The 27,006-nt window shown below is 37.7% G+C and overlaps 1 protein-coding gene across 13 annotated transcripts in view; it reads right to left on the bottom strand.

Moving 5' to 3' along the window:
• The window catches only part of GPHN (gephyrin), a 398,145-nt gene that overhangs the window by 7,676 nt on the left and 363,463 nt on the right, over positions 1 to 27,006 (bottom strand). For all 13 annotated transcript variants that reach the window (XM_049770336.1, XM_049770338.1, XM_049770337.1 and 10 more), the window contains 4 exons: positions 24,319 to 24,406; positions 15,048 to 15,121; positions 8,430 to 8,494; positions 2,474 to 2,577 (listed from right to left, as the gene is read on the bottom strand). In XM_049770336.1, coding sequence (XP_049626293.1) covers positions 2,474 to 2,577; positions 8,430 to 8,494; positions 15,048 to 15,121; positions 24,319 to 24,406 — 331 coding nt within the window. The remainder of the gene's footprint in view (positions 1 to 2,473; positions 2,578 to 8,429; positions 8,495 to 15,047; positions 15,122 to 24,318; positions 24,407 to 27,006) is intronic.

Here is a 27,006-nt window from a genome sequence, read left to right as displayed (position 1 = left end):
AAATATTTCTTCAAATAAGACATACAAATTACAACTAAATACAAAAGTATTCAACATCACTATCTTTTAGGGAAATTCAGATCAAATCACATATTAGGCTATTTATAAAAGACACAAGGTGAAGGGACTGGAGAGACAGCATGGAGGTAGGGCATTTGCTTTGCATGCAGAAGGACAGTGGTTTGAATCCCGGCATCCCATATGGTCCTCGAGCCTGCCCTGGGCAATTTCTGAGCGTAGAGCTAGAAGTAACCCCGAGAGCGCTGTGTGACCCCAAAACAAAAACAAACAAAATAAAATACAAGGTAAAAAAAATACTGATAAGATTATAGAGAAATTGGAAACATTTTATACTATTGGTAGAAATACAGACTGATGGGGCCCAGCGGTGTCGCTAGAGGTAAGGTGCCTGCCTTGCCTGCGCTAGCCTTGGAAGGACCGGGGTTCGATCCCCCGGTTTCCCATATGGTCCCCCAAGCCAGGAGCAACTTCTGAGTGCATAGCTAGGAGTAACCCCTGAGCGTCACCGGGTGAGGCCCAAAAACAAACAAACAAACAAACAAACAAAAAAGAAATACGACTGATATAGCCAGTATGAATGTTCCTCAAACAGATTAAAATTAAATTATCATAATTTAGTAATCCTATTCTAAGTATACGTACAAAAATTCACAATCAGCAATACATTCTGTGCGTGTTTGTGGGTTGTATATGTGTGTGTGTGTGTGTGTGTGTGTGAATTGTATTCAGGGCAAATAAATGCTTTACTACTGGACCACATGTTTTAGAGAGAGAGATCTCAAAGTTCTGGAGCACATGCTTTCCACGTGGGAACCCTGAGTTTGATCCCCAAAACTGCATGGTCTTCCCTGTTCCCCCAAATAATTGTAATCGGGAATCAAAAAGCTATCTTTATTTTCATATTTATTATAGCATTAGGATAAGAGCCAAGATATGAAAATAACCCAAATATCCACTGAAAGATGAATGTATATAGTAAAATATTTTATTTAGCTTTTTAAAAAAAGGAAATTTAATGAAAAATTCATGTTGTGACATGAATAAAGCTAGAGTACATTAAGCTAAGTGAAAAAATTTAGTCTCAGAAGGACAAATACTTTATGATTGTCCTTATGTAAAGTACATAAAACAGTTAAACTCACACAACGAATAAAAAAATGATGATTGTCAGGGAATGAGTGTAAGAGGAAGTGGGGAACTGTTTGACAGATACCAAGTTTTTGTGATGCAGGGTCAGTCAATTCTGGAGAGCAGCCTTGCAATACAGTACCCCACATTAACTCTTTGATATTTAAAACAAGATAGTCCTTATGTTAAAACCTCTTACAACCTCTTTCCACAAAAGAAAGAAGCTTTTGGAAGCAAAGTTTAATACCTTAACGAGGTGATGGTCTCAAGAGCTTATGCTTATGCTTATGTCCAAACTCATAAACATATATACACGGAAAATTGTGTATTTCAATGATATTTCATTCAAGCTTTATAAAAAGCTTGAAGCATGGGTGGGGTCAGAGTAATAGTGGGAAAGGGGCTTGCAAACAAACACCCATGTTTGATTCCTGGCATTCTATATGATCCCTCAAACACCAATAGGAGTAATACTTCTGGAATGCAGAGCCAGGAGTAACCTCTGAGCATCACTGGGTGTGGCCCCCAAACCAAAACAAAACTAACTTCTCTTGTCCCCCCAAAGTAGTGGTTTAGTATTGTAAAGAAAACTGTACTGTATAATTAATTTAGTAGTAGTTATTCAAAATGTTGGAAAGGGGGGCTATAATATCCGAATAACTTTTACCAGTATGGTACCTTATAGTAGTATTTTATTATAGCTTATAGTACCTTTTTCATACAATAGAGTCATCTTTTCTGATGTATGTAGGTCTTTGTCTTTTACTCTTTCTTGCTCTTTTGGGGAGAAGGAGGTTGGGCCATATATAGCTATGCTCAGGGTTTACTCCAAGAATTGTCAGAAGACTATATGTGGTGCTGGAATGAAATGAGGTCATCTTTGCAAAGCAAACACCTTAAACCCTGCACCTGAATTATTTCTGCAGCTTCTTGCCTTTTTTTGAACTTTCAACATTTTTGAGTCAGGTAATCTAGAAAGTAAATAGGTAATTGTCCTCTGTGAGTTTACATAGGGGAAAGGAATTCTTGTTATCCCATCCATGGGAGTAAAGTGGCAGTCAGTGTAAAGGTGACACCAGTGACCATTGACAACTGACCATTCCATCATTACATGTGCACTTTCTTATAGATTTCCAGATGGAAAAAAAATCAGTCCTTAGAAATTCTGGAATAAATATGGGAGAAGAATAAAAAGGTTCTCTTTCTTTCCATTTTAAAAGGCTGAATTTAATGTATTTTCCCTCAAAACTAATGTGTAACATTCTAGACATTGTTTTGGGTGGTTAGGAAGTAGTTTTAGTTCCTGGTTACTGGAAAACGTTACCCTGGCTTTGATGATGGTTGGTCGAGGATCCAAGATGCCTTGCATCTTTCTCAGTGCAGGCACAACAAAGAGATTGCAGGTGACCACGGCTGATACAGGATTCCCTGAAAGTCAACCAAACAGAAATTTATAGCACCCACATAAAAATTTGCCAAATCATTTTGACTCCTATATCTTTAGGAACCAAGAGACAGAAGTGACCAATGACAAACCTCTCTTTTGAATCACCTTGAACTTCAAAGGTTATAGAAATTAAACTATATATCCAGATGTCACAGACTGTAAATATATTGGCCTACCAGTGAAACACAGAAACATATGATGCCTATGAGTCCTTAAATACTTCATTTTCTTTTCTTTTCTTTTTTTTTTTTGCTTTTGGGTCACATCCGGTGGTGCTTAGGGGTTACTCCTGGCTCTTTGTTCAGAAATCACTCCTAGCAGGCTCAGGGGACCATATGGGTTGCCGAGGATCGAACTTAGGTCCGTCCTGGGTCAGTAGCTTGCAAGGCAAACACCCTATGGCTGTGCTATCGCCCTGCCCCCTTTTTTCATATTTCTATTTCACCTTCTAGAAGGTCATACATAAAGTCATTACTAATCTTAGTTTAAAGCACTTTACATGTTAGTTATGCTAGGTTTTGTCTTTTTGGTTTTTGGATCACGGCAGCTCTCAGGGGTTATTCCTGGCTCTGCACTCAGAAATTGCCCCTGGCAGGCACAGGGGACCATATGAAATGCTGCGATTTGAATCACCATCCATCCTGGATTGGCTGCATGCTAGGCAAATGCCCTACTACTGTGCTATCTCTCTGGCCCCTTCAAGTTAGTTTGTCTTTCCAGTAATACAAGATAACTGCCAAAAAATTTAAAACAGAGTAAGTAAATCAAAATTAATCTATAACACCTCTCTACCCAGAAATTTATTTAAATTAGGACTTACAAATGAATATGCCAAAAAATTTAAAACAGAGTAAGTAAATCAAAATTAATCTATAACACCTCTCTACCCAGAAATTTATTTAAATTAGGACTTACAAATGAATATTGTTATAAACTAAACTGTGTTCCTTCAAATTCCTCTTTTTTTTTTTTTTTTTTGGGTGTTTGGGCCACATCCAGTGATGCTCAGGGGTTACTCCTGGCTATGCACTCAGAAATTGCTTGTGGCTTGGGGGACCATATGGGACAGTGGGGGGATGGAACCGCAATCTGTCCTAGGCAAATGCGTACAAGGCAAATGCCTTACCACTTGCTCTACTGCTCCGGCCCCAGTGTCCCTGAAAATTCTTATGTCGAATATTTACTCTCTTCCAATGTGTCTACAGTTAAGAACAGGGCCTTTTAAGAATTAAAGTCAAGTGAGTTGATAATAGCGAGGCTCTAATCAAACAAAATTTCTTCAGCCAAGAAGAAATAATTGGGAGTGTATGTACAAAGAAGAAAGATCAGAATGAGAAGTAGGCCATCTACTTACAAGCCAGGAAGAAAGAACTAAACAGTAACCAATTTCACTTAGCTTTCTTCTGTTGTTGTTGTCTTTTTTTTTTTTTTTTCCCAACCATACTTGGCTATGCTTAGGGCTTATTTCTGGCTCAGTGCTCAGGGATCACTGCTGGCGGTGCAGGAGAACAAACTGAGGTCAGCTCTGTGCAAGGCAAGAACCTTCCCAGTTGTACGATCTCTCTGGCCAGCATATTTATCTAAACTTCCAATCTCTAGAATGGTGAGAAATTAACTTTCTTTTGTTAATGAACTAATCATATCATCAGTGATATTTTGTTTTGATAGCCTTTAACAAATACCAAGTTCTTTAAAGTTAAATTAAACATTGGAAAGCAGTTGAACTTCTTCAAGGTGAAATCTGCGTGTGTAATACCCTTCTCAAAGGAAAAGATGGTGGATTGGGAAAAAACAAAAATCCAAAAAAAAAAACCCAAACCAGTGAGGCCCAAGTGACAGTACAGTGATAGTACAGTAGAGAACCAGCCTTGCATGTGATTGACCTGGTTTTGATTCCTGATATCCCATATGGTTTCACCAGTCCACCTGGAGTAATTCCTCACTGTAGAGCCAGAAATAATCCTGAGCATTTCTGGGTATGGCCCAAAAACAAAGTAGTCAACCAACCAACCAACCAACCAACCAACCAACCAACCAACCAACCAACCAACTAACCTGTTGCATTACATAATTGGGGTATGAGGCTTCACTAACCAACCAACCAACCAAACTTCCCTAAAAGTGAGAGGGAACTTGTTGATATTGGTTGTAGGAAATGTGTATTGGTGAAGGTTGTTGTATATCGATTGTAATTCAATCATGAACAACTTTATTGGTGGAAAAAAAAAACCCTGTAGCATGAACAACCTTGTAACCATGGTGTTTACATAAAAAAAGAAAAAGGGGGCCAGGAGAGATAGCACAGCGGCGTTTGCCTTACAAGCAGCCGATTCAGGACCAAAGGTGGTTGGTTTGAATCCCGGTGTCCCATATGGTCCCCCGTGCCTGCCAGGAGCTATTTCTGAGCAGACAGCCAGGAGTAACCCCTGAGCAACGCCGGGTGTGGCCCAAAAACCAAAAAAAAAAAAAAAAAAAAAGAAAGAAAAAGGAAAAAACCCTTCCCTAAAAAACCAAAGGGCAGATAATAAGAGTTCTAATTTCTTTTTTGTTTTTGGTTTAAATCTTGAGGTGCTCTGGGATTACTCCTGATTCTACATTCAGAGATCACTCGTAGTAGGCTTGGAGAATCATATAGGGTGTATGCATTGAACCTAGGTCAGCCACTTATCTGCAAGGCATGGGCCCTACCCATTTTACTATTGCTCTGGCCCCAAGCAATTTCTTGTATGGGTTTGTTAAATAAATGTGACTCTGGTGAGTACAAAGCTTTACAACCTACAAATTAGACATTTGAACCAAGTGATTTTTAACTACCAGTATCATTATACTTTTCATACTTGTATACAAATATATGCATATAGAAACTTGGAGTGGGATAGACTCTTTTAAGCTCCCTTGGCCTTGATTTATATTGTTAATTGTACAGATGAAAGTAAAAGATAAAGGTCTGCCTAGTTTGGTATTAGCTAAAATCATACCTTCCTTCCACAGAAAAAGTAGTGAGAAACAAATTATTTTAGTGATTAAAAAGGAATACAAATTATTATTTTTTTTTTGGTTTTGGGGTCACATCCAGCAGCGCTCAGGGGTTCCTTCTGGCTCTATGCTCAGAAATCGTTCCTGGCAGGCTCGGGGGACCATATGGGATGCCGGGATTTGAACCAACGACCTTATGCATGCAAGGCAAACTCCTTACCTCCCTACTATCTCTCCGGCCCCAAAAAGTAATACAAATTATTTTAATTAAAAAATGAACTGTCTGGGGCTGGAGAGATAGCACAGCACAGGGCGTTTGCTTTGCATGCAGCCGATCCAGGATGGACGGTGGTTCAAATCCTGGTATTCCATGTGGTTCCCTGTGCTTGCCAGGAGTGATTTCTGAGTGCAGAGCCAGGAGTAACCTCTGAGAGCTGCTGGGTATGACCCAACCCCCCCCACACCCTCAAGAAAAAACCAAACCAAACCAAAACAAAACAAAACAAAAAAGAACTGTCCAACAGAATATCAGATGGGAGGAGCCGAAGAGACAGCATGGAGGTAAGGCATTTGCCTTGCATGCAGAAGGACAGTGGTTTGAATCCTGGCATCCCATATGATCCCCCCGCGCCTGCCAGGAGCACTTTCTGAGTATAAGCCAGGAGTAACCCCTGAGGGCTGCTGGGTGAGACCCAAAAACAAGAATATCAGATAGGAATCAATTGCATCTCCCTCATAATTGTTCACAAATGATTATGAAGCTCATTTATCTATCCTTTTATAAAATTAGCCAATGAGAAATGAAGTGCTATATATAGGAGAACTGTTACCCAAATATCTTCATATAGTGGTTTTTTTTCGGGAAACTAATCACTGATACCAACTTTTAATACTCATTTGTATTTTCTAATGCTGTTATGATAATAGCATATGCTCTAACACTTTGAGTAATCTTGCTGGTTCTGATATAACTTTGAAGTTGTTCTAAAACTTACCAGGATCAGTATTAATGCTTTTATATGCTTGGCCCTCAGAATGGCAGAACACAATCTGATTCAAAATTCTTATAAAAGGAACTGGGTTCTTCAATCTGAACATTCTGTGGTTTTGCTGCCCTCTTTTGGTTCTCTCAAGTTGAGCACAAACTATTTCAAATACTAGTACCAGTATGCAAATTTCTTTGGCACATCAATTTCCTTAGCAATGTTAAATTGCTATAACTTTCTTTGCTACACTAAAATATTTTTTTATACCTGTAAGAATACTTTGCTGTGTTTTGTTATACTACTGATGGATCTAGGTCAAGTGAAATACCTTGCAGACAAAATGAAACTATCTTGGGGCTAGAGATAGCACAGTGGTAGGGCATTTGCCTTTCACGCAGCCAATCCAGGACTGACAGTGATTCGAATCCTGACATCCCGTATAGCTCCCTATGCCTGCCAGGAGCAATTTTTGAGTGCAGCCATTAGTAACCCCAGAGCACTGATGGGTCTGACCAAAAAACCAAAACCACAACAGCAAAAAACTATCTTGTAGGTAGGAAGAACAGAATCCTACTTAGAATTCCTCTTCTAGGTAGTAAGAGATGCTAGGAAGAGAATCACATGCCTTTACAAAAATGGTTTTCTGAACATCTACAGCTATATTAATGAGTATTAAGAAGTTCCAGAATAAGATGAAACCCGGTTCAAATCCGGGCATCCCATAGGGTCCCCCCATTACTGCCAGGAACGACTTCTAAGCGCAGTCTGGAGTAGCTCCTGAGCGCCACCAGGTGTGACCCAAAAACCAAAACCAAAACAAAAGTAATAAGTTCCAGGCTATAAGTGACATTGTAAATTTTACAGAATAATTTTAAATTTAAAATAATTTTAAATAATAAATAATTAATAATAAATAAATTTTAAATAATAATAAATTTTACAGGGATGATTTTACAGAAGAAATTAAAAGAAAAAATGATTTCAATTACTTACATGTTTTCTCTCTTATTTTTATATGATAGAAATATTATATATACTTATATATACTTATACAGAAGGGGTTTAAAATACTCTAAAATTTTTTGCCGTTTTTCAAATATCAATAAAAACTGGACTTTAGCAAGTATTTGTAAACTAAATTACTTTCCTTTTTCCACAATGGGAACACTTGAGAGCAAGCATGATAGTCAGACTTGGATGAGGAGCAACAGTGCTTGCACCGCCTCCTTCCATATTAACCCTCCTCATGACACTTCCCAACTCAAATCTAGCTTTGCATTTTTTGTTCAAGACTAACAAAGGTGATTTAAGGACAATGGTCCCTGGAGCACAGGAAGTAATTAGAGTGCTAATTTTGACCAATTTCTTATAAGGTGGTACTTCCCAATAATCTAATGATAGCGAACACTTGACTATCATCCTATGGTTTAGAGTTTATTTTTTATTTTAAACCACACCCAGTGATGTTCAAGGGTTATTCTTTGCTCTACACAGAGGAATTATTCCTGGCAGAGCTTTGGGGACCATTTGGGATGCTGGGGATCAAACCCTGGGTAAGGAAAACACCTTACCAACTCTTCCGTTTCTCTGGCCCTAGAATGTGTTTTAAAAGATACTACCCTTGATTTTCACATCAACCCCATTAAGTAGAATTCACCCCACTTTACATGTGAGAACACAGCATCAGAGAATTTTAGGGATTTGCTTAAGGTTATACCTTGAGTAATGCTTTCAATGTTGCCTAGTCTTTCATATTAAAAACAAGCTCTTTGGAGAGGGGAACTACCACCCAGGATTAAAATAAAAAGAAAAATAACTGGGATAATTTTACAGAAGAAATTAAAAGAAAAAATGATTTCAATTATTCTCACCTGGTAGTGCAAAGATTATTTTTCTTACACCATCAATATCCAAGGTTGCAAATGTTGTTGGCAAGCTAAAGAAAACAACAGGTTGTCCATTAAAATCTGCTAACTATATGATGAATAAACCAATTATTCCATTTTTCTCATATGGCTCTCAAGTTTTTTATTAAAAAAAACCCAACTTCTCTAATATCTTTTATGGTAATCTTAGATTGACTTGATATTTAAATTAATCTAAAAATCCTTATACTGTTATCTAAAATATAAAATCCTTATATTCTATATTTCAAAAGCATTAAATAAATTTGTTTTAACATTTTCTGTTTTCAAATAATCAAACTTCTTTGTGTAGCTTATTTTTTTCCTATTACTGTTGTGCCACAGAAGCCTATTTCAAATTCTAGAGTTTCTATCTTTCCAGTTATTAATGTCTATACTATTTTTACTGGAGATTTATAATGATAATTCTTATTTCCAGAAAAATCCTTGGCAATACTGTCTGTCAGATGATTATTTTTCAAGATGAGTAGTTTTCAATCTTTTAAAATTATATTCAGCTTTAGACATAAAAATCTCGCTTCTACACAGGGAATTAAAATGTCAAAATAACATGTCATGCTTAGAATAAAATGAAAGCGTTATTAATTGAAAAATGTTCTGAAATTATAATTTTTCAAAACCTTACTTGGATCCTCATCATTGTGGGGTGTTGTGGAGAGGGGTGAGTGTGAGAGGCATGGCAGATGAGAATTTAAGAAGAGTGGTTTTGGGGGAGTTGGAAAGAGTAGGAGATAGGGCATCTTAGCCTTGCATGTGGCCAAGCTGGGTTTGACCTCATGCTTCCTAGATGGTTCTCCCAAGCCCACCAGGAAAGCAGAGTCAGAAGTGTCCCGAGTACTGCCAAGTGTGGCCTAAAAACAAACAAAATTAATAGTGGTTTTTTTTTTTTTTTTGTTTTGCCTTTATTAGTTATAGCTAATCTATAAAATTTACTGTTTACAAAATTAGATTAATTAAATGTAAGTAATGTAGAATCTGTAGGGAATATAGAAATTTCCATTTAGTTGAAACAATAGTTTTAAAAGTAGTCCAACAGGAAAGCCTTGCATGTGGCCCATCCAGGTTTGACCCCTAGCATCCTGTAATATCCCCTGACTCTGCTAGGAGTGACTGCTGAGTGCAGAGCTGGAGTCAGCCCTGAGCACCACTGGGCATGTCCCTTAAAAAAAAAATAAGGCACCCAAAATTTTAAATATGTACTATTTTAATTTTAATCCGGGGTGGTTGTTCCCCTCTCTAAAATTAGTACTATATTTTTTAATTTGTACTATTTTTGATGTTCCAAAAATGGATACTTATTCATTAATAATAGTAAAGTAACTCATGAAATAACATGGATGACATGATGAAGGTGAGCATTTTTTGATGATTCACAATTGTAATTACTAACTTATTCAACTATGCTACGATAGTGACGTTAGGTCTTCAGAGTATTATGTGCTATTATTCACCTCTGAATCATAACTCCACATTGCTGTTTCCATAATTCATGTTTTTGGTTTCTTCCCCTCTAAGTTTTTATTTTCTTTTTGGCTTCCCTTAATGATGGGCTATGCTGGGGCTGGAGAGATAGCATGGAGGTAAGATGTTTGCCTTTCATGCAGGAGGTCATCGGTTCAAATCCCAGCGTCCCATATGGTCCCCCGTGCCTGCCAGGAGCAATTTCTGAGCCTGGAGCCAGGAATAACCCCTGAGCACTGCCGGGTGTGACCCAAAAACCACAAAAAAAAAAAAAAAAAAAAATGATGGGCTATGCTCATCTTGAATTTTAAAGCTTGTTTTAAGTTTGAGAACCATAGAACAATAGTTGGTTCTAGGGTAGTAATAATCAGACCATATTAGATGCCACTATTTTTAAAGAAACATCTTTTATTACACTGCTTATTTCATTTGGTTCTCAAAATAATTCTGTGAGATGATGGTTATTATTCCTTTTCATAGATGACTAAACAGCTCAGAGAGACTGAGTGACATAGCCAATCAATCAAGATCGGTCACCTAAGTGGGGGAAACCAGGACAAATGATATCTTTTCTAACTTTCTAAGCTTATAATTGAATAAATCTTTTATAGATATGCCTTTGTGACATCTATTTTTGGCTACTCAGGCTCTTTTATTTTTAATCTTTTTAACACTACCTTTGATTCTTTGCTGTGTTTTAGAAAAGAGATTAGATAATCATATTTATTTATGAATGGTTTTTTTAGCAGTGCTTTTTAATGTGGGATTAAAGTGATTTCCAGGATACATTTTGACAACTGCAATATTCACTGTAGATGACCCATACAAATTGTGATTGGTAGATTTGGTTGATAACACTTCAAATACTTTATGTCAAAGAGGTTAAATTGTACAACAAATGTACTACAAATATATTACAAATATGGGAATATCAAAGCAAAATTGTTTTTCGGTTTTTTCATTTTGTTCCTTGTTCTATTATTAAGCTGCAATTACCTTAATTTAATTTGGGGGTGGGTCATGCTAGGTGATGCTCAGGGGTTATTCCTGGCTCTATTCTCAGGAATGACTTCTGCGACCACAAAGGATGCTGGGCATTGAATCCAGTTCAGTTGCTTGGAAGCACCTTACCCAACTGTACTATCATCCCTCCAGCTCCACCTTTATTTTATTTGAAAATTAATTAGGACGGAAATATTTTTGGCAGGGGTATGGGTCACCCAGTGATGCTCTGTCCAGCAATGGGGTACTTAACAGTCACCTAGTGGTGCTGGAGGGGTTTATCAGAGATCAAACTCGGGACCTTAGAAATGTTAGGCATAAACTCTCGCATTTGAGTTAACTTCATGGCACTTGAAATTTTTTATCTTTATATTCTTCTTGTCTCTACCAGGTATAAAACTATTGTCAGTTTAGGGAAGCCAATACAAACTTCTGAACCACTTTTAAAACAAAACAGCATGTATAATAAGAGTGAGAAGGGACTGCACAATACTCATATTCTTACGTTTAAATACACTTTATATTTGTATTTAAAGCAAATTTAAATAGATGATGCTATGTTTCTCTAAAGCTATTAAAAATTCTTGGAGGGATTAGTATAGTAATACTGAAAGTACAAAACAATTATCACAATGCTATTATAAACTCTGATAACCCCAATAAATTAAAAAAGATCCTACAACAATAAAAAGAAAATTTTTTTTTTGGTTTTTGGGCCACACCCGCTGATGCTCAGGGGTTACTTCTGACTATGTGCTCAGAAATCGGTCCTGGCTTGGGGGACCATATGGGATGCTGGGGTTTCGAACAATGGTCCGTCCTAGGTTAGCGCAGGCCGCCGATCCGGCCCCATCAATAAAAAAATTTAAATCATGCATTGGTATCATGGCTTTCTTATTATGAAGTCTTTGTTGAGAGCTCAATCTATAAGTTTCAATTCTCTTAAAACTGAGTGTGACAGCTTTTACAGAGCAAAATAATAAAATATGACTTCAGTAGATGAAAACGTATTAGAAACTGATGAACTAAACTTGAAGTACTATATTGGAAAATTTAAAAGTACTAAAATGATATAATTAATGGGGCTAACTTAAATAATAGGGTTCATATAATTCTTAAGTAAGAGTAAATAATATCACATTTTTTTATTATACAATGATTAATAGCTTTATTTTTAGGTTAAAGAGAAGCATACTGACATGTTTTTGAGATATCCTCTTTTATTTCACTTAAAATTTACTTATTTTTTTGGAAGTGCTCATGATGTATTCCTGGGTCTGTGCTCAGTATAATTTCTGGTGGTGTGGTGACCTTGTGCAATACTGGTGATTGAACTGAGGTTACGAACTATATGCAAGAAAGAATCTTCACTCCTTTTCTTTCTCTTTGGCCCTTGTCCTCTGTATTTTTTGTTTTTGTTTTTTTGGGTCACACCCGGCGGTGCTCAGGGGTTACTCCTGGCTGTCTGCTCAGAAATAGTTTCTGGCAGGCACGGGGGACTCTATGGGACACCGGGATTCGAACCAACCACCTTTGGTCCTGGATTGGCTGCTTGCAAGGCAAACACCGCTGTGCAATCTCTCCGGGCTCTGTCCTCTGTATTTTAACAAAACTATAATTGTCCAGAGAAACAGGAAAAAGGAAGTCTGTGAATACATAGAATAAGCCTGCTTAAAATTCTTTTTTTTTTTTTCAGGTGAAAAGTGGATTGGGTTCTATCCAGAGGTGCTCATGGGCTTTCCTAGCTCAGAAGTGAGCTCTGGTGACTTACAAATGTGGTCCCAGTAATTAAACCTGAGTCGACAGCATGCAAGATAAGAACATTTATTTACCTTTGCACTAGCTCTCTGATATCCAAAAACAAAATACTTTTTCTGGGTTTTATTTGGGGAAGAACACACCTGCTAATGCTCAGTGGTTACTCCTACTTAGTTCTGCACTCTGGAATTATGTTTGGGAATGCTTGAAGAACCATGTGGGTTGCCAGAGTTTGAACCTGGGTCAACTGAGTGCAAGATAAACACCCTACCTGGTGCACTATCATTCTGGTCCCCTTAATTTCATTCTTAAATTGCAAATGGAAGCAAAGTCTGACCTGGAAAAGGCCTTGAATCAACAATTTCACACTAAATCAGGAAGATTAGGAAGGCTGAATTGGCTTGTCACTTCAGAAGGCTTCTAGAATTTGCATACAAGTTCCTTCCATATCTCACTTTTTCGGGGGTTGGGGTGGGACTTGGCCCACAATCATGGTGCTCCATACTGACTCCTGGTTTTATGCTGGGTGATCATTTCTAGCACTGCTCAGGGAATGATAAGCAGTGCCAGAGATTGAACCTGAGCTAATTATATGCCAGAAAAGCCTCTTAATCTCTAGCTCTCCAAAGCCACAACTGATAAATCTCACTTCTATGCTCTCTTAGTGTTCATAAGAGCATCCATCAAAATAGAATTCTCTCCTTTTTTATGTGCAGGTGTATGTGGTTTGGGGGACTAAACCTGATGTCTCAAACTGAGCTACACTCTAGATTTGAGAATATAATTCTTTTTTTTTTTTTTTTTGGTTTTTCAGGCCACACCCATTTGATGCTCAGGGGTTACTCCTGGCTAAGCACCCAGAAATTGCCACTGGCTTGAGGGCACCATATGGGACGCCAGGGGATCGAACCACCGTCCTTCCTTGGCTAGTGCTTGCAAGGCAGACACCTTACCTCTAGCGCCACCTCGCCGGCCCCGAGAATATAATTCTTAACTAAAGCACCACCTCTAGTATTGCTGAGAGCATAGATATATGCTGCAGTCTTTACTCCTCTTCAAAAAAAGAAACGTTTATAGAGTATCAAGGATCTGAGCAATCCTATTGCTGTTTAATGACATGGTAACAAATATTTGAATATTCATACTTGGTATTATTTTAGGATTTGCAACTGATTACAGAATCCTCCCCTATGAGAAAGACTTTTTTTTTTGTTTTCCCGTGAGGTAGTAATAAGCATTATGAGATGCTACTCATCAAGTATGTTTGCAAAGAAAAAATTGAATCTGAACCTAGTAAGCCCGTTATAGCTAATTTCTAGTTTATAGAGTATATTGAAAATAGGAATAAATTAAAACCTTACAATAGGGAGCTGTAGTGATAGAACAGTGGGCAGGGTGTTTACTTTGCAATGTGGCCAACTTGGGTTCAATACTCAGCACCACATATGTTCTCCGAACCCTGCCAGGAGTGATTCCTGAGTGCAGAGCCAAAGAGTAATCCTTGAGTATTATTCAGTATGGTCCCCAAACCAAAACATAAAAAAAACTGTCCCCAAATACCACCACCACCACCACAAAAACAGTCAATTTTAGGAAAGTGATTTGGTTGATTCAATAAATTAATGACATGATAAGAAGGTGGGATGAAGAAAGTAAATGTTTTCATTATTATCAAATACTATAAGTAGACTTGACTTTGATTCTTATGCAACACTTAAACGAAGGCATTCTTTTCCTTGATAGTTGGGAGAATTTGAAATTTTCAGAACACTAGATGATAGGAGGCATTTTCTTAGATAAGAGAATGATGATGATGGCATAGAGAATGTTACTTTTATTATTTAAGTTGTTTGTAAACCAAAATGACTAATTATCTATACAGTTTGCTTTAACCTATCCCTTTGTCCCCACAAAAGAAGAGAAGGAGATTCATAAAACTATTATTGAGAAATGTTGGTAGATACTAAAGCTGGGTGATGGAGACATAGGAGCTTAATTTTCTCACTATTTTTGTACGTTTGAAAATTTTCATCAAAAAAAGAAAAAATAGTATGAAGAGACAGTGAGAAAAAGAAAAAGGAATAAAATTACGGGATTAAAGGGATAAAAGGTTATGAGGGTTATTTTGCTTTATTTATAACAGACCTAGTAACTGATAAATAATTCTATTTATTCATCTATTTAAATTTCAACTAGAAGCTAATTTTTGTTAAGATATGTAATATTAAATTTCTTTTGTTAGAATAATTCATAGTAGAAAATGCAAAAATATAATGCATGTAAACTTTGTTTATCAATACAAGCCATACCAACTCCATATGTGAGATAAGATTATTTCCATACCCTGGTTTCATAAAAACCCTGCCAAAATGGATTTGAGCATGAAGATCAATGTCCAGCACCTGCTTGAGATAGTCCTGCAAATATGAAAAATAATCACTTTACTTTCAAACATTCTAACATTGAACTTTCAAAACAATAAAATGATATGAAATTTTAAGACTGAAAGGAAAAGAAATACCTTATTGTAGTGAAGTTGATCGCATTAGACATAAATTCCTATATTATCTAATTTCTTATTTATCAATCTTTTTGTTTAATAAGTATTTATTGAGCCCCTGGCATATGCTGATGACCAAGTTAAGCTTAGGGATATAAAACCTTGAATAAAAGAGATAATGTCCCCAAAAGAGAAAACAGAAAGTACATTCTAGTCCAATAAGTCAAAAACCACAATAATTTAGAATACCATTACCGAACTACTGCCACTCTTTTAAGATAATAAAAAATTTTTTTTGTGCCATACTCAGTGGTACTCAAAGCTTATTCCTGGCTCTGAGCTAAGAGATCACTTCTCATGTATCTGAGGTGCCAAGAGGGCTCCCAGAATTGAAGTCAGGCTAGCTTTCTGCAAGGCAAGCAAACACCCTGCCTGCTGTACAGTATCTCTGTCCTCAAGACCCACATTATAAAAAAAGGGGCATCACCGTAAATGCCTGTGTTCAGGAGGCCATTTCTGGAGCTATGTGGACCTGGTGGTTTAGGTGCCTGGGTTAGTAATATGGTGATGTCTTATCTAGTGGTGCTTGGTGCAACCAGGCCATCCGTGGTGGTCCTGGGAATAAAATACAGGGTTCTTTTGGAAAAAATCCACTTGAGCTATCTTTCTGGCCTCAAGTATTTTTAATTTTAATTTAATTAAGTTTAATTGTTTTGGATTTTTGGGCCACACCTGGTGGGACTCAACGGTTACTCCTTGCTCTGTGCTCAGAAATCACTCCTCGCTGGCTCAGGAGACCATATGGGATGACAGGAATCAAACCTGGTCCATTCTGGGGAGCTGTGTGCAAGACAAATGCCTTACCACTGTGCTATTTATTGCTATTGCTCCACCCCCCACCCAAGACTTATTTGTTTATTGATTTATTTTTGGGTTTTGGATCACACTTGGTGGCGCTCAGGGATTACTCCTAGCTATGTACTCAGAAATTGCTCCTGGCAGGCTTGGGAGACCATATGGGATGCCGGGAATTAAACCAGGGTCTGTCCGAGGTTGACCGTATGCAAGGCAAATGCCCTGCCACTGTGGTACCACTTAAGCCCTTATTTCGCTTTTAAGTGATTCTCAGGAGGCCTGGGGGTTTTTCTTAGTGATTTTTAGGCAGTGAGGTTCAGTGAGATGGTGTTGCTCGGGCCCTGTGGTCATTTGTCGGTGCTCGGGGGCCTCCATGGCTGTACTTGTGATACTTGGGGGGCGTGTGGTGCCAGGATTAGCAACATGTAAAGTACGTGCCTTAATTTCTGTACTACCTTTCTGGCCCCTCCGGAAAATTTTTATTTAAGAGAAATGATGTTTTGTTATCATTGACAGTATATAGGGCGGAGAAACCCTGCATCTCTTAGGCCAAGGGAATTTACAATCTTGTGTTTGTTTCCCAGGAAAGCAGTAAGTCTTAAATCTTCCTGGAAAATAATTTAAGAACATAGTTTTTATAGTTGTTCTTAGGAGGATTGGTTCAAACAAATTATTTCATTATAAGAGAAAGAGAAATAACCTGATCTTTCCCTAATACGTACTTTTATGTTATTATGTTCTCCTGATATCTAACACTGCAATTGCCTAAACAAAATCTTCACTGGAATATGAAATTTCTAAATTTCTCTTACACACACACACATACACACACACACACACACACATGCATGTACATGCTGAATCCTTAGTAAGCAGCAAGGATTTTTCATCAACATGTCAGTTCAACAAATAATTCTGAGTGCCTAGGAATTCTCTGTTCTATCAGGAATTCTATATGTGCTAAAGACTGAATGATGGACAACAGAGGCCTGGTCCTTAATACGAAGAAAACCTTATGGTATTTTATTGGGAAAAAACGTCTAAAATAAGCCCCCCAAATAAAAAAAATTACCGAATGGTACATGCTATGACAGGAGTAAGCAAGTATCGAGCTAAAGAATAATGGTTTTAAGAGAAAAATAAGAGGGGCTGAAGAGATAGCATGGAGGTAAGGCGTTTGCCTTTCATGCAGAAGGTCATTGGTTCGAATCCCGGCATCCCATATGGCCCACCCCCCCACCCCACCCCCGTTCCTCGAGCCTGCCAGGAACGATTTCTGAGCGTGGAGCCAGGAGTAACCCCTGAGCGCTGCCGGGTGTGACACCCCCAAAAACCAAAACAAAACAAAACACAAAAAGAGAGAAAAATAAGAAAAGGCCATTCTGAAGAGGTAGTGAGATAAGGATTTAGTCAAAGGAAATGTGGTAAAGTGAAATTTCAGGTAGATGCAAATACTTTTCAAGCAGTGAGAAGGTAATCAATGGAGTAGGAAGAGGCATAGGTTAAGGCTGGAGAGAGGCAGAATGACCTGTGTCTTACAGGTTATGACAGAATTTAGAAAACAGATAGGTTCACTACATACTTGCTAAATGAATGAAAATATTTCATTTTACTTAAAAACTTCAATTGCTAAAATGTTATTTTTAACTCATTTACAAATTTGATGGAATATTTCAGGGTCCTGTGATTAGGAAAATACATAACAAGAAAAACTGAGAACTATCACTGTTTTAAGTTTTTAGCTATTTTATATAGGGTATAGATTTTTCCTTCAACTTAGATAAGCTCTAGCAGTGTTAGAAAAATTGTGAAAGATTTAAGTGGAAAAAAAGATTATTGATGTCCTGGTAGCCCAATTCTGGGGGTTCCTTGTGCATCTCTTTGAACTAGTTATAAAAATTAAGATGTAGAAAATTGATAGTGAAAATGATTATCATCCAAAGAAATCCAAGTTAATTCTACCCTTGGAGATTCCATTATGTATTTGAAGGGTTAAAATCAGAGTTGTTAGCAAACAGATTTTGATTTGATCTATTTGTGTGTACTTTTAATTCTCCTTTTTTTTGGGGGGGGGTCACACCCAGCAGCACTCAGGGGTTCCTCCTGGCTCTACGCTCAGAAGTCGCTCCTGGCAGGCTCAGGGGACCATATGGGATGCCGAGATTCGAACCACTGTCCTTCTGCATGCAAGGCAAATGTCCAACCTCCATGCTATCTCTCCAGCCCCCATTAATTCTCCTTTGTGTATGTTGTAACATCCTGTTAGTTTCCTGCTTAGCACATGTTTTGCATACTGGAGCACTACACGGTCTGAGCACTGCTAGGAATGGCTCCTACCACAGAACTGGGAGTAGCCCTTTAGCAAAGTGTCAGGAGTGGGGCCCGGACAGATAGCACAGTGGCGTTTGCCTTACGAGCAGCCGATCCAGGACCTAAGGCTGATTCGAATCCCGGTGTCCCATATGGTACCCTGTGCCTGCCAGGGGCTATTTCTGAGCAGACAGCCAGAGTAACCCCTTAGCACCACCGGGTGTGGCCCAAAAACCAAAAACCAAAAAAAAAAAAATAAGTGTCAGGAGTGGTCTCCCCAGACTCACGACCAAATCAAGTTATCGGTTAAGTAAAATCTGAGGTGTTCATTTAATATATTTGAGTTCAAATTCTTGTCTTTACAAATTATGCTTTAATTTTGCAGGTGCCACTGAGACACTCCATTGATTTTTATTTCTGACAGGAATAGGAAACCTTCAATTTCAGACTATGCACTTTACAGATGACTTAAACCTATGCACATTTTCCCTTAGTTCCTAGAGTGAGTACCAAGCAGCAATAAAATATGAACTCAGTTACTCTTCAGTTTCTATTTTTTGTTTGTTTGTTTGATTTTGGACCATACCTCGCTGTACTTAGGAGTGACTCATGCTGATGCTTGGAGAGCCACATGTACTGCTGGGTGTGGAACCTGGATCAGCCACATGCAAGGCAAATTCTCTACCCACTTATTAGTGCTCTGGCCCCAGTTTCTATATTTTTGTCCTCTTCCTTTGTGCCCATATATTTTGGCTCGTGTGCATAACCAATAAGGTCATCTTTTGTGAAAGAAGTGATTGGTAACCTGGTTGTATAGTCTGATAATTTGGTTATTTCTAGAAATAGATGAAAGACATATTATATTCCCTGTTTTGTTTATTTATCTTGAATTCTCAAACTTCAAACAGTTACTAATAGGAAGAAAAGGTGTTCTTTACCTGCAGACTGGTGAGCTTCACCCCACCCCACTGCCCCATGCTGACTCTTGATCTGTGGTTAAAGTTGTAGAGCTGATGTATGTTTGATTTTTATATGTATGCCCATATAGGTGCCTGTGAATGGCATGGGTTAGTGAGTAAATGACTTTTTTTTTTTCTATCTGGAGACTAAATATATGCCTGTGAGACTACAGGGCAGACTGGTTTTCCAGGGGTTATTCCCTGTGTTTAAATCGAGCCAGCAAGACAAGAGGCCCTCACTCAACTGTTAGTTTCAGCAGCATTGGGAGAAACAATTTCTGGGCTACAGAACTTTGGATTCCCCAGGGAAAACAAAATGAAACACTAATATTTTGTTTATTTCCAGATCTAAAGGTGTTTTGTTCATTTTTGGGGGGGGTTGGGGGGAGGCCACACCCAGAGGTGCTCGGGGATTACTCCTGGCTCTGCACTCAGAAATCACTTCTGGCAGGCTCAAGTTATCAAACGGGATGCTGGGGTCAAACCTGGGTCGGCTGTGTGCAAGGCAAATGTCCTACCCCAGTGCTATTGCTCTGACCCCCAGGTGTTATGTTCTGACTTGATCAGAAAAGTGATTATAAAAACGGAATATTCATTTTATTATTTATTATTATAATTTATTTATTCTTTTATTATTTTTTTGGGTCATACTCGGCAGCGCACAGGAGTTACTCCTGGCAGGCTCGGGAACCATATGGGATACTGGGATTCAAACCACCATCCATCCTGGATCAACTGCATGCAGAGTAACACCCTACCGCTGTGCTCCAGTCCCCAAAATGGAATAATCTTTTTTTTGTGTGTGGTTTTTGGGTCACACCCAGCAGTGCTCTGGGGTTATTCCTGGCTTCAGGCTCAGACATTGCTCCTGGCAGGTACGGGGGACCTTATGGGACGCCGGGATTCGAACCGATGACCTCCTGCATGAAAGGCAAACACCTTACTTCCATGCTATCTCTCCGGCCTCAAATGGAATATTCTTAAACTCCCCTTAAATTAATAAAATATAACAATGAACAATTTTTAATTTTGGGGGTTTGGTCTAAGTCACAACCAGCAGTGTCAGAACTGGCTTCATACAAGTATCTTAATTCCTGCATTATTTTTCCAAATCACTTTAACACAAACCACTTTAAAATTTTATGTTTGGGGATTACATCTGGTAGTGCTCAAGACTTACCCCTGCGTCAATACTCAGAGATCACTAGTTGGGGCTCAAAGGACTATATAAGGTTTTGGGATGAAATCTGAGTCATTCTTATACAAGGCAAGTGTCCTATCTGCTGCACTATCTCTCTTATTCTGAATTTAACAATTTTTGTATGTGCGACACATAAGATATTTTCATCATAATTTTAAGAATTACAGGGGCTGGAGAGATAGCATGGAGGTAAGGTGTTTGCCTTGCATGCAGAAGGTCGGTGGTTCAAATCCCGGCATTCCATATGGTCTCCCGAGCCTGCCAGGAGCGATTTCTGAGCATAGAGCCAAGAGTGACCTCTGAGCGATGCCAGGTGTGACCCCTCCACCCCCCCCAAAAAAAAGAATTACAGTTCATGTGGTCAGATACTGAGAAAATGATACGATCAATTATTTATTTATTTATCTATTTATCTATTTATTTATTTATTTATTTATTTATTGTTTTTTTTTTTGGGTCACACCTGGCGACGCTCAGGGGTTACTCCTGGCAGGCTCAGGGAACCATATGGGATGCCAGGATTTGAACCACTGACCTTCTGCATTCAAGGCAAACACCCAACCTCCATGCTATCTCTCTGGCTCCAATGATTTAATTTTTAAAGGAAAACCTGGCCACTCTTAGACATTTATTAATTTACAAGTTAATTTTCTTATGTTTATATAGATTTATTCATTAAGCAAGTCAACTCAATTCCTACAAAATATTTAAGATTGTGAAAAATGTAAAATGGTTCAACAAATTGAACTATGTTTTTATTTTTTATATTTTTGGTTTTGGGGCCACTCCCAGTGATGCTCAGGGGTTACTCACTCCTGGCTATGTGCTCAAAAATCGCTCCTGACTTGGGGGACCGTAATGGGACGCCGGGGATGAAACCCAGGTCTGTCCTGTGTCAACCATGTGAAAGACGAATGCCCTACCGCTGTGCTATTGCTCTGGTTCCTATTTTATAAATTTTTAATTTAAATAGTAAACATGTTGAGAATGTGCTGTTTAAAAATATTTTTTAAGAACCTTTAATTTAAAATTTTGAATTGATAATATATTGATAATGAATATTGGTATTAAATTGATAGTATCATCAGATCTCTAGGTGAATTTAAGTAACAATACTGACTATCATATTATTGAGTATGATTTTAAGCTGATAAAACTTTTTTCTTAATTACTTTGCTACTTAGTTTTATATATTATATATATCTGTATAATGGTAATGAATATGTTAATATTTGCTATTTTAATTAAGAGGATACACAAAGGATGTCCATAGCTACAGAAAATTATGTTTTGTGTGTTTATGATGTGTGATGGACTGGGAAAATATTTATATTTATTTATCAATCATCTATGTTTCTCTGTAACTCCTGTAAAAGATATAAATACATTTTTTGATGTGTGCTACATCCTGCAGTATTCAAGGCTTAGTGTTGGCTCTGCACTCGATGTAGATTTGCGGGATCATATGGGGTGACAGGGCTCAAACCTTGGGGCCAGCATGTGCATGACAAATGCTCAAACTACTGTAGTATTTGTCTGGTTCCCAAGAGTCTTTTATTTTTTATTAGACTTGACTGCACTCAGGCGTCACTTTTGGCTCTACTCGCAGGAATACTTCTGTTGGTGCTTGAAGATATCATCCCAAGGAATTGAAATACAGTGGAAGACAGTGCCGTACTCACTGCACTATTGCTCTGGCCCCGAGATTATGGATGGTTGTGCCTAAACTAGGAATAACAACAACAGAGAAGTAAAACTATGTATGCTCTAATAGTTTGGGTGGTGCTCAGGGGCAAGGAAAGACCTACTTACTTACTGTACCATTGGTCTGGCACTTCTCTATCTTATTTCTGCACCCCCCCCCCCCCCAATCTTTACCCTCCCTTTCTTCCTCCGTTGCTTCTACTGGGGCACGTAGGAATCATATTTTTGTTACTAGAGGATGTAAATTGCTAAGAAATGACTGCATTCATGCCTTTCTCCATTCATCCTGGTCCCTCTTCATTTCATCTCACTCAAGGAGCTCTGAAGGACAATTATCAGCTCCTATGTTATAGTTTGAGACGTCTAATTTCTAAAATATTCATCCTAGTAAATTAAAGGTGAGTAAAATAAATAGCACATTAAATAGAAAAGATTAAAATAAAACCAATACGTATTACTATACTGACTGAGAATATCTTCAGGATAAATAATTTTTTTTGCTAGTACCAGTAAAGAAGGGTAAGGCTTGAGGCTTTGTTCTTACCATAATTGAACCAATAACTGCCAAGCCTATGTATGCTATAAGCTTGCTGCCTCTTAAGTAAGATTAAAAAAAAAAAAAGACAAACTTGGGGCTGGAGATTGCCTTGCCTGTGGCCGACCTAGATTTGATCCCCAGCAACCTATATAATTCTACAAGCCTGCCAGGAATGATTTCTGAGCACAGAACAAGGAGTAACACCCTGAGAGCCACTGTGTTTGGCCCCCCCCCAAAACAAAACAAAACAAAACACAAAACCAAAATACATAGGAACTGATGGTAAAGAAAACTGACATGGTGTTAAATTATTTATTATAACTCTACTAATCTTAGGAGAGGGGAGTAATAGCAATTTGCTCCACTAGCGCTACAGACTTCTACAAGATTGAGGCAATCTCTACACTCAAATATTCTTGTCATTCTATGACTTTTTGGCAGCCCGCATGCTATTGTTAAACATGTTCAACTAGTCTGGGAGTGAAAGGCAGGCATTGTCTGTTTGGTATGCCATATTCTGACATTTGCTCTCAGTGTCAACCGTTTATTTAACAGTCAGATCATAAATTTAGGCAGTTTTATAGCTAGCAAAGGAAGGCTCAAGAATAATCATAAACATGAGATCTAGCTTAAAATAAAGCATGACCTTGGAAAATGTAAATTTCAGTAAAAGCTGTGATTGTAGTAATATTCTATTTTTACTTTTATGCCATACAATTGATATCTGGTTGCTACTGCCAGTGGTGCTTGGGAGACTAGGCAGTATATAGCTCTCCTGCATACAAACTGTGTGCTCCATTGTTTCAACTATCCCTACAGTAACATATACCCATGTCTTGTAAAATTTCAGTTGTCATTAATTTGAAAAAAAATAAAAAAGGAATACAAATATTTTGTGGTCTGAAATATTTTCTATTCAAACATTATGGCTGGTTATTGTAATAAAAACACTTTGCAACATTCAATTGATTCATTATAAAACTTCACTAAGAAAATAAATAATATTGAGACATTCAAATTATAGCTTTATAGCCCTTATATATTATGTAAATATACACTTAGCCATAAAATTCTGTGTTTATATTGTTTTTATCATTATTATTATTGGGATTGTTTTTCAAAAGGGATACAACAAGGATGCCTATTCTCTTTTTCTTCCCTGTGCGAACTTAAGGGTTTATTTTTATTTGTTACCAGCTTGGAATATGTGGCAGGGAAGGACATCTTTAAATTTAAGTGTAAGAAAAAAATCATAGAACTTCATCTTGGGGTAAAGATGACCTATAAAGGAAGTTCAAATGTAGTTAAGTGGAGTGAACAACAAGCTAGAAATCTCTAGCAGAACCATTCTTCTAACTGTTCTCATTGGTGTTCCCGAGTTAAGTTCTCTGACTTCTTTACATTGTGTATAACTTTTAGAACGCCCACACAATGACATAAACCTCAAGTATTTCCAGTTTTTCAAAGGCTGATACTACATCATAGTGAGCAGATGTATTCAAGGACATTACATGAATACATTTTCATGGGTCTTATAGTTTTCATACCTTTTCCCCCATGGATACACCTCCTGACGTGATGATGACATCAGCACGACTGATACCCTCGTTCAAGGCATTGAGTAAGTCATCTGGGCTAGAAAAAATAAAGAAAATATTTTAACATAAAGCAAAATATTTCAAAAACAAAACAGTCAAAAACAAAACCACCTTCCTCACTAAGTATTTATTGCCATAAGTATATGATCTTCTATATTAACTGGGAATTAGGACTCTGTATAAAGGACTCTATAAACTCGAGGACAAAGAACCTTATTAAGTGCTCAATAGTGTCTACTTCTACATTTACAGAGATGTTTTTTTTATTTAATTAAATAATATAGGAATAATAGAAATTCTGTACCAAAAATCACATATCCTAGACAATTCCAGACAAACTGGGGAAGCTGGTAATTCTACATGTTTCACAAAGTGCGTGATGCAGTCTATAGTGATGGTAGTGGTGGAATGACTTCATCAAAGTCAAGAGAATTCGCACTAGCAAAATCTTAGCATAATGATGGTGATTATAATATTTCTATATTAGTAAGGAAAATTGTCCATCTAGAGAGAAGAAAAAAATAACTATGATAGTTGTGGTAGAACATGATTTTGGAGAGCCCACAAGTTTAAGAATTTATACTTCAACTAATAGTAAAAGAGAAGTAGCTGTTAGAGACTCATATTAGGCATGTTGCTTACAACTGGTAAAAACAGTGAACTAAGTCTTTTTTTAAATTTTTATTGAGGCCAATGTGAATTACAAGACTTTCACAGTTGCATTTCAGGCACATAGTGACAGTGAGTTAGAGCCATTCCCATCACCAGTGTTATTCCCTCCACCATAATTTCCAGCATGCATGCCATACTTTCACTCATAGCCCCCCGGACTGCTAGTGTTAACAGGTCCCTTTTGTGTATAGCTTATTATAGTTTGGATCTTTTGATTGTATTGTCATTGACTTTGGTTTGGGTATTTAGGTATGACTATTTTTTATTCCCACTCAATGTTCCTGAGATTGCTTGGCCTCTGGATCCCATCTAATTTTTTTTTCTTTTGTCAATTTGTAGGAAGACATAGAATATGAGGTAGAATAGATTCAAGTTCTATGGTTCCTTGGTTAAGTAAAAAAAGGCGGGAGCCCCTATCTAGAAATTATAAATAAAATTAAAAGAAGAAAAAAGGTGTTGTTATTGTTGTTTGCATAGGCACAGTAAACGTTGGGGAAATTAGAAAGGAAATTCTCTTGGCCTAAGAGATACAGGGTGTCTCTATCCTTGAATCATACTTTCGATAGACAGACTACAGATTCCGGGCATGTTAGTTGTCAAACCCGAAGGTCTTTATGGTCCCAGGAAAAGTTCTGCTCAGTCGTGGTTGTCAAAGTCAGTCTTCTATAATTAGAGATCTTGGTTTTTGCACAGATCCTAGGATGAACTAAGTCTTTTGATCGCATGGTTCTAAGACTTGGGAAGAACAGATGGGGAAAAAAAGAAAATAACTTATCCTTTAGATTTGAGAACAGCAGGAAAGATTTACTAAGCATAAATAAATGAGAACTTCTACCTCCTACAATTTGAGACAGCAAGGTTTATGGAGGACAGGAAAGCAAGGAATAGCTGAAAGGAACTACAAAGATTTTGGGAATCTACATTGTACTTGCATTTCCCTTTAAATGATGGGATTCTAGCAAGAAACCATTTGAGGATTATTTGTTCAACCTACACTCCTCTATACTGAGAATTTAATGTTTGGTAACTGAGTGTTTCATTTTTTTCATTATGGACATCTAACAGTAATATAAAAACAGTACGACCTGAAATTCTAATTTTTTTTAGTTCCTGCTTTTAGTTCTTAATGAGGTCTAGATTTTCTCTTAGGCTCCAGAAGATAATCCTCATGAGTTTATCTACCTATTATCATACATTCTTCCTTTAGCTAGTTGCAGCAAGCTTCTGTTAACTTGAGGACACATTATATTTCAATGATGTAGAATATGTTCTTCCTAATCTCTTACGGCTAGATGTTTGTTCATTTCCCTTTATCTTATGTAATACTTAATGAGAGGAAGAAGAGGAAAAAAGGGAGACAGGCCAGGGTGATAGCACAGCGGGTAGGGTTTTGCCTTGCACACGGTCAACCCGGGTTGAGTCCCCAGCATCCTATATTGTTCCCTGAGCCCACCAGGAGTGCTTCCTGAGTGCAGAGCCAGGAGTAACCAATGTGCACCGTCAGATATGGACCAAAAACAAAGAAAAAATTATATAAAAAAGAAAAAGAATGGAAAAGGGGACAATAGAAGGAGAAGAACAAGTTGGATACCAGATAGCATAATGTATAACTAGGCTCAGGGGACTTTTTGTGGTGCTGAGGATTGAATCTGGGTCAGTCATGTGAAAATTAAGTGCTCTATACATTGTAGTATTGTTTTGACCCCAAAAGGTTTTCTTTTTGGTGTTTGGGTAACACCCGGTGATGTTCAGGGGTTACTCTTAAATCTGAACTCAGGAATTACTCCTATTGGTGCTTTGGGGATCATATGGGATGCCAGGGACCAAATCTGATTCAAATGTGTACAAGAAACCATACTTACTTGCATACCTACTGTACTATCTCTCTGGTCTCCAGAGATTACTTGAATGCTTGCAAGATTGAACTAGTGCCACAATCTCGTAAGAGTGTACTTGGAGATTTAG

The sequence above is a fragment of the Suncus etruscus genome, chromosome 3 (genome assembly GCF_024139225.1).
Source record: "Suncus etruscus isolate mSunEtr1 chromosome 3, mSunEtr1.pri.cur, whole genome shotgun sequence".
NCBI classification, from domain to species: Eukaryota; Metazoa; Chordata; class Mammalia; order Eulipotyphla; family Soricidae; genus Suncus; species Suncus etruscus.
This window is presented reverse-complemented; position numbering and strand designations above follow the sequence as displayed.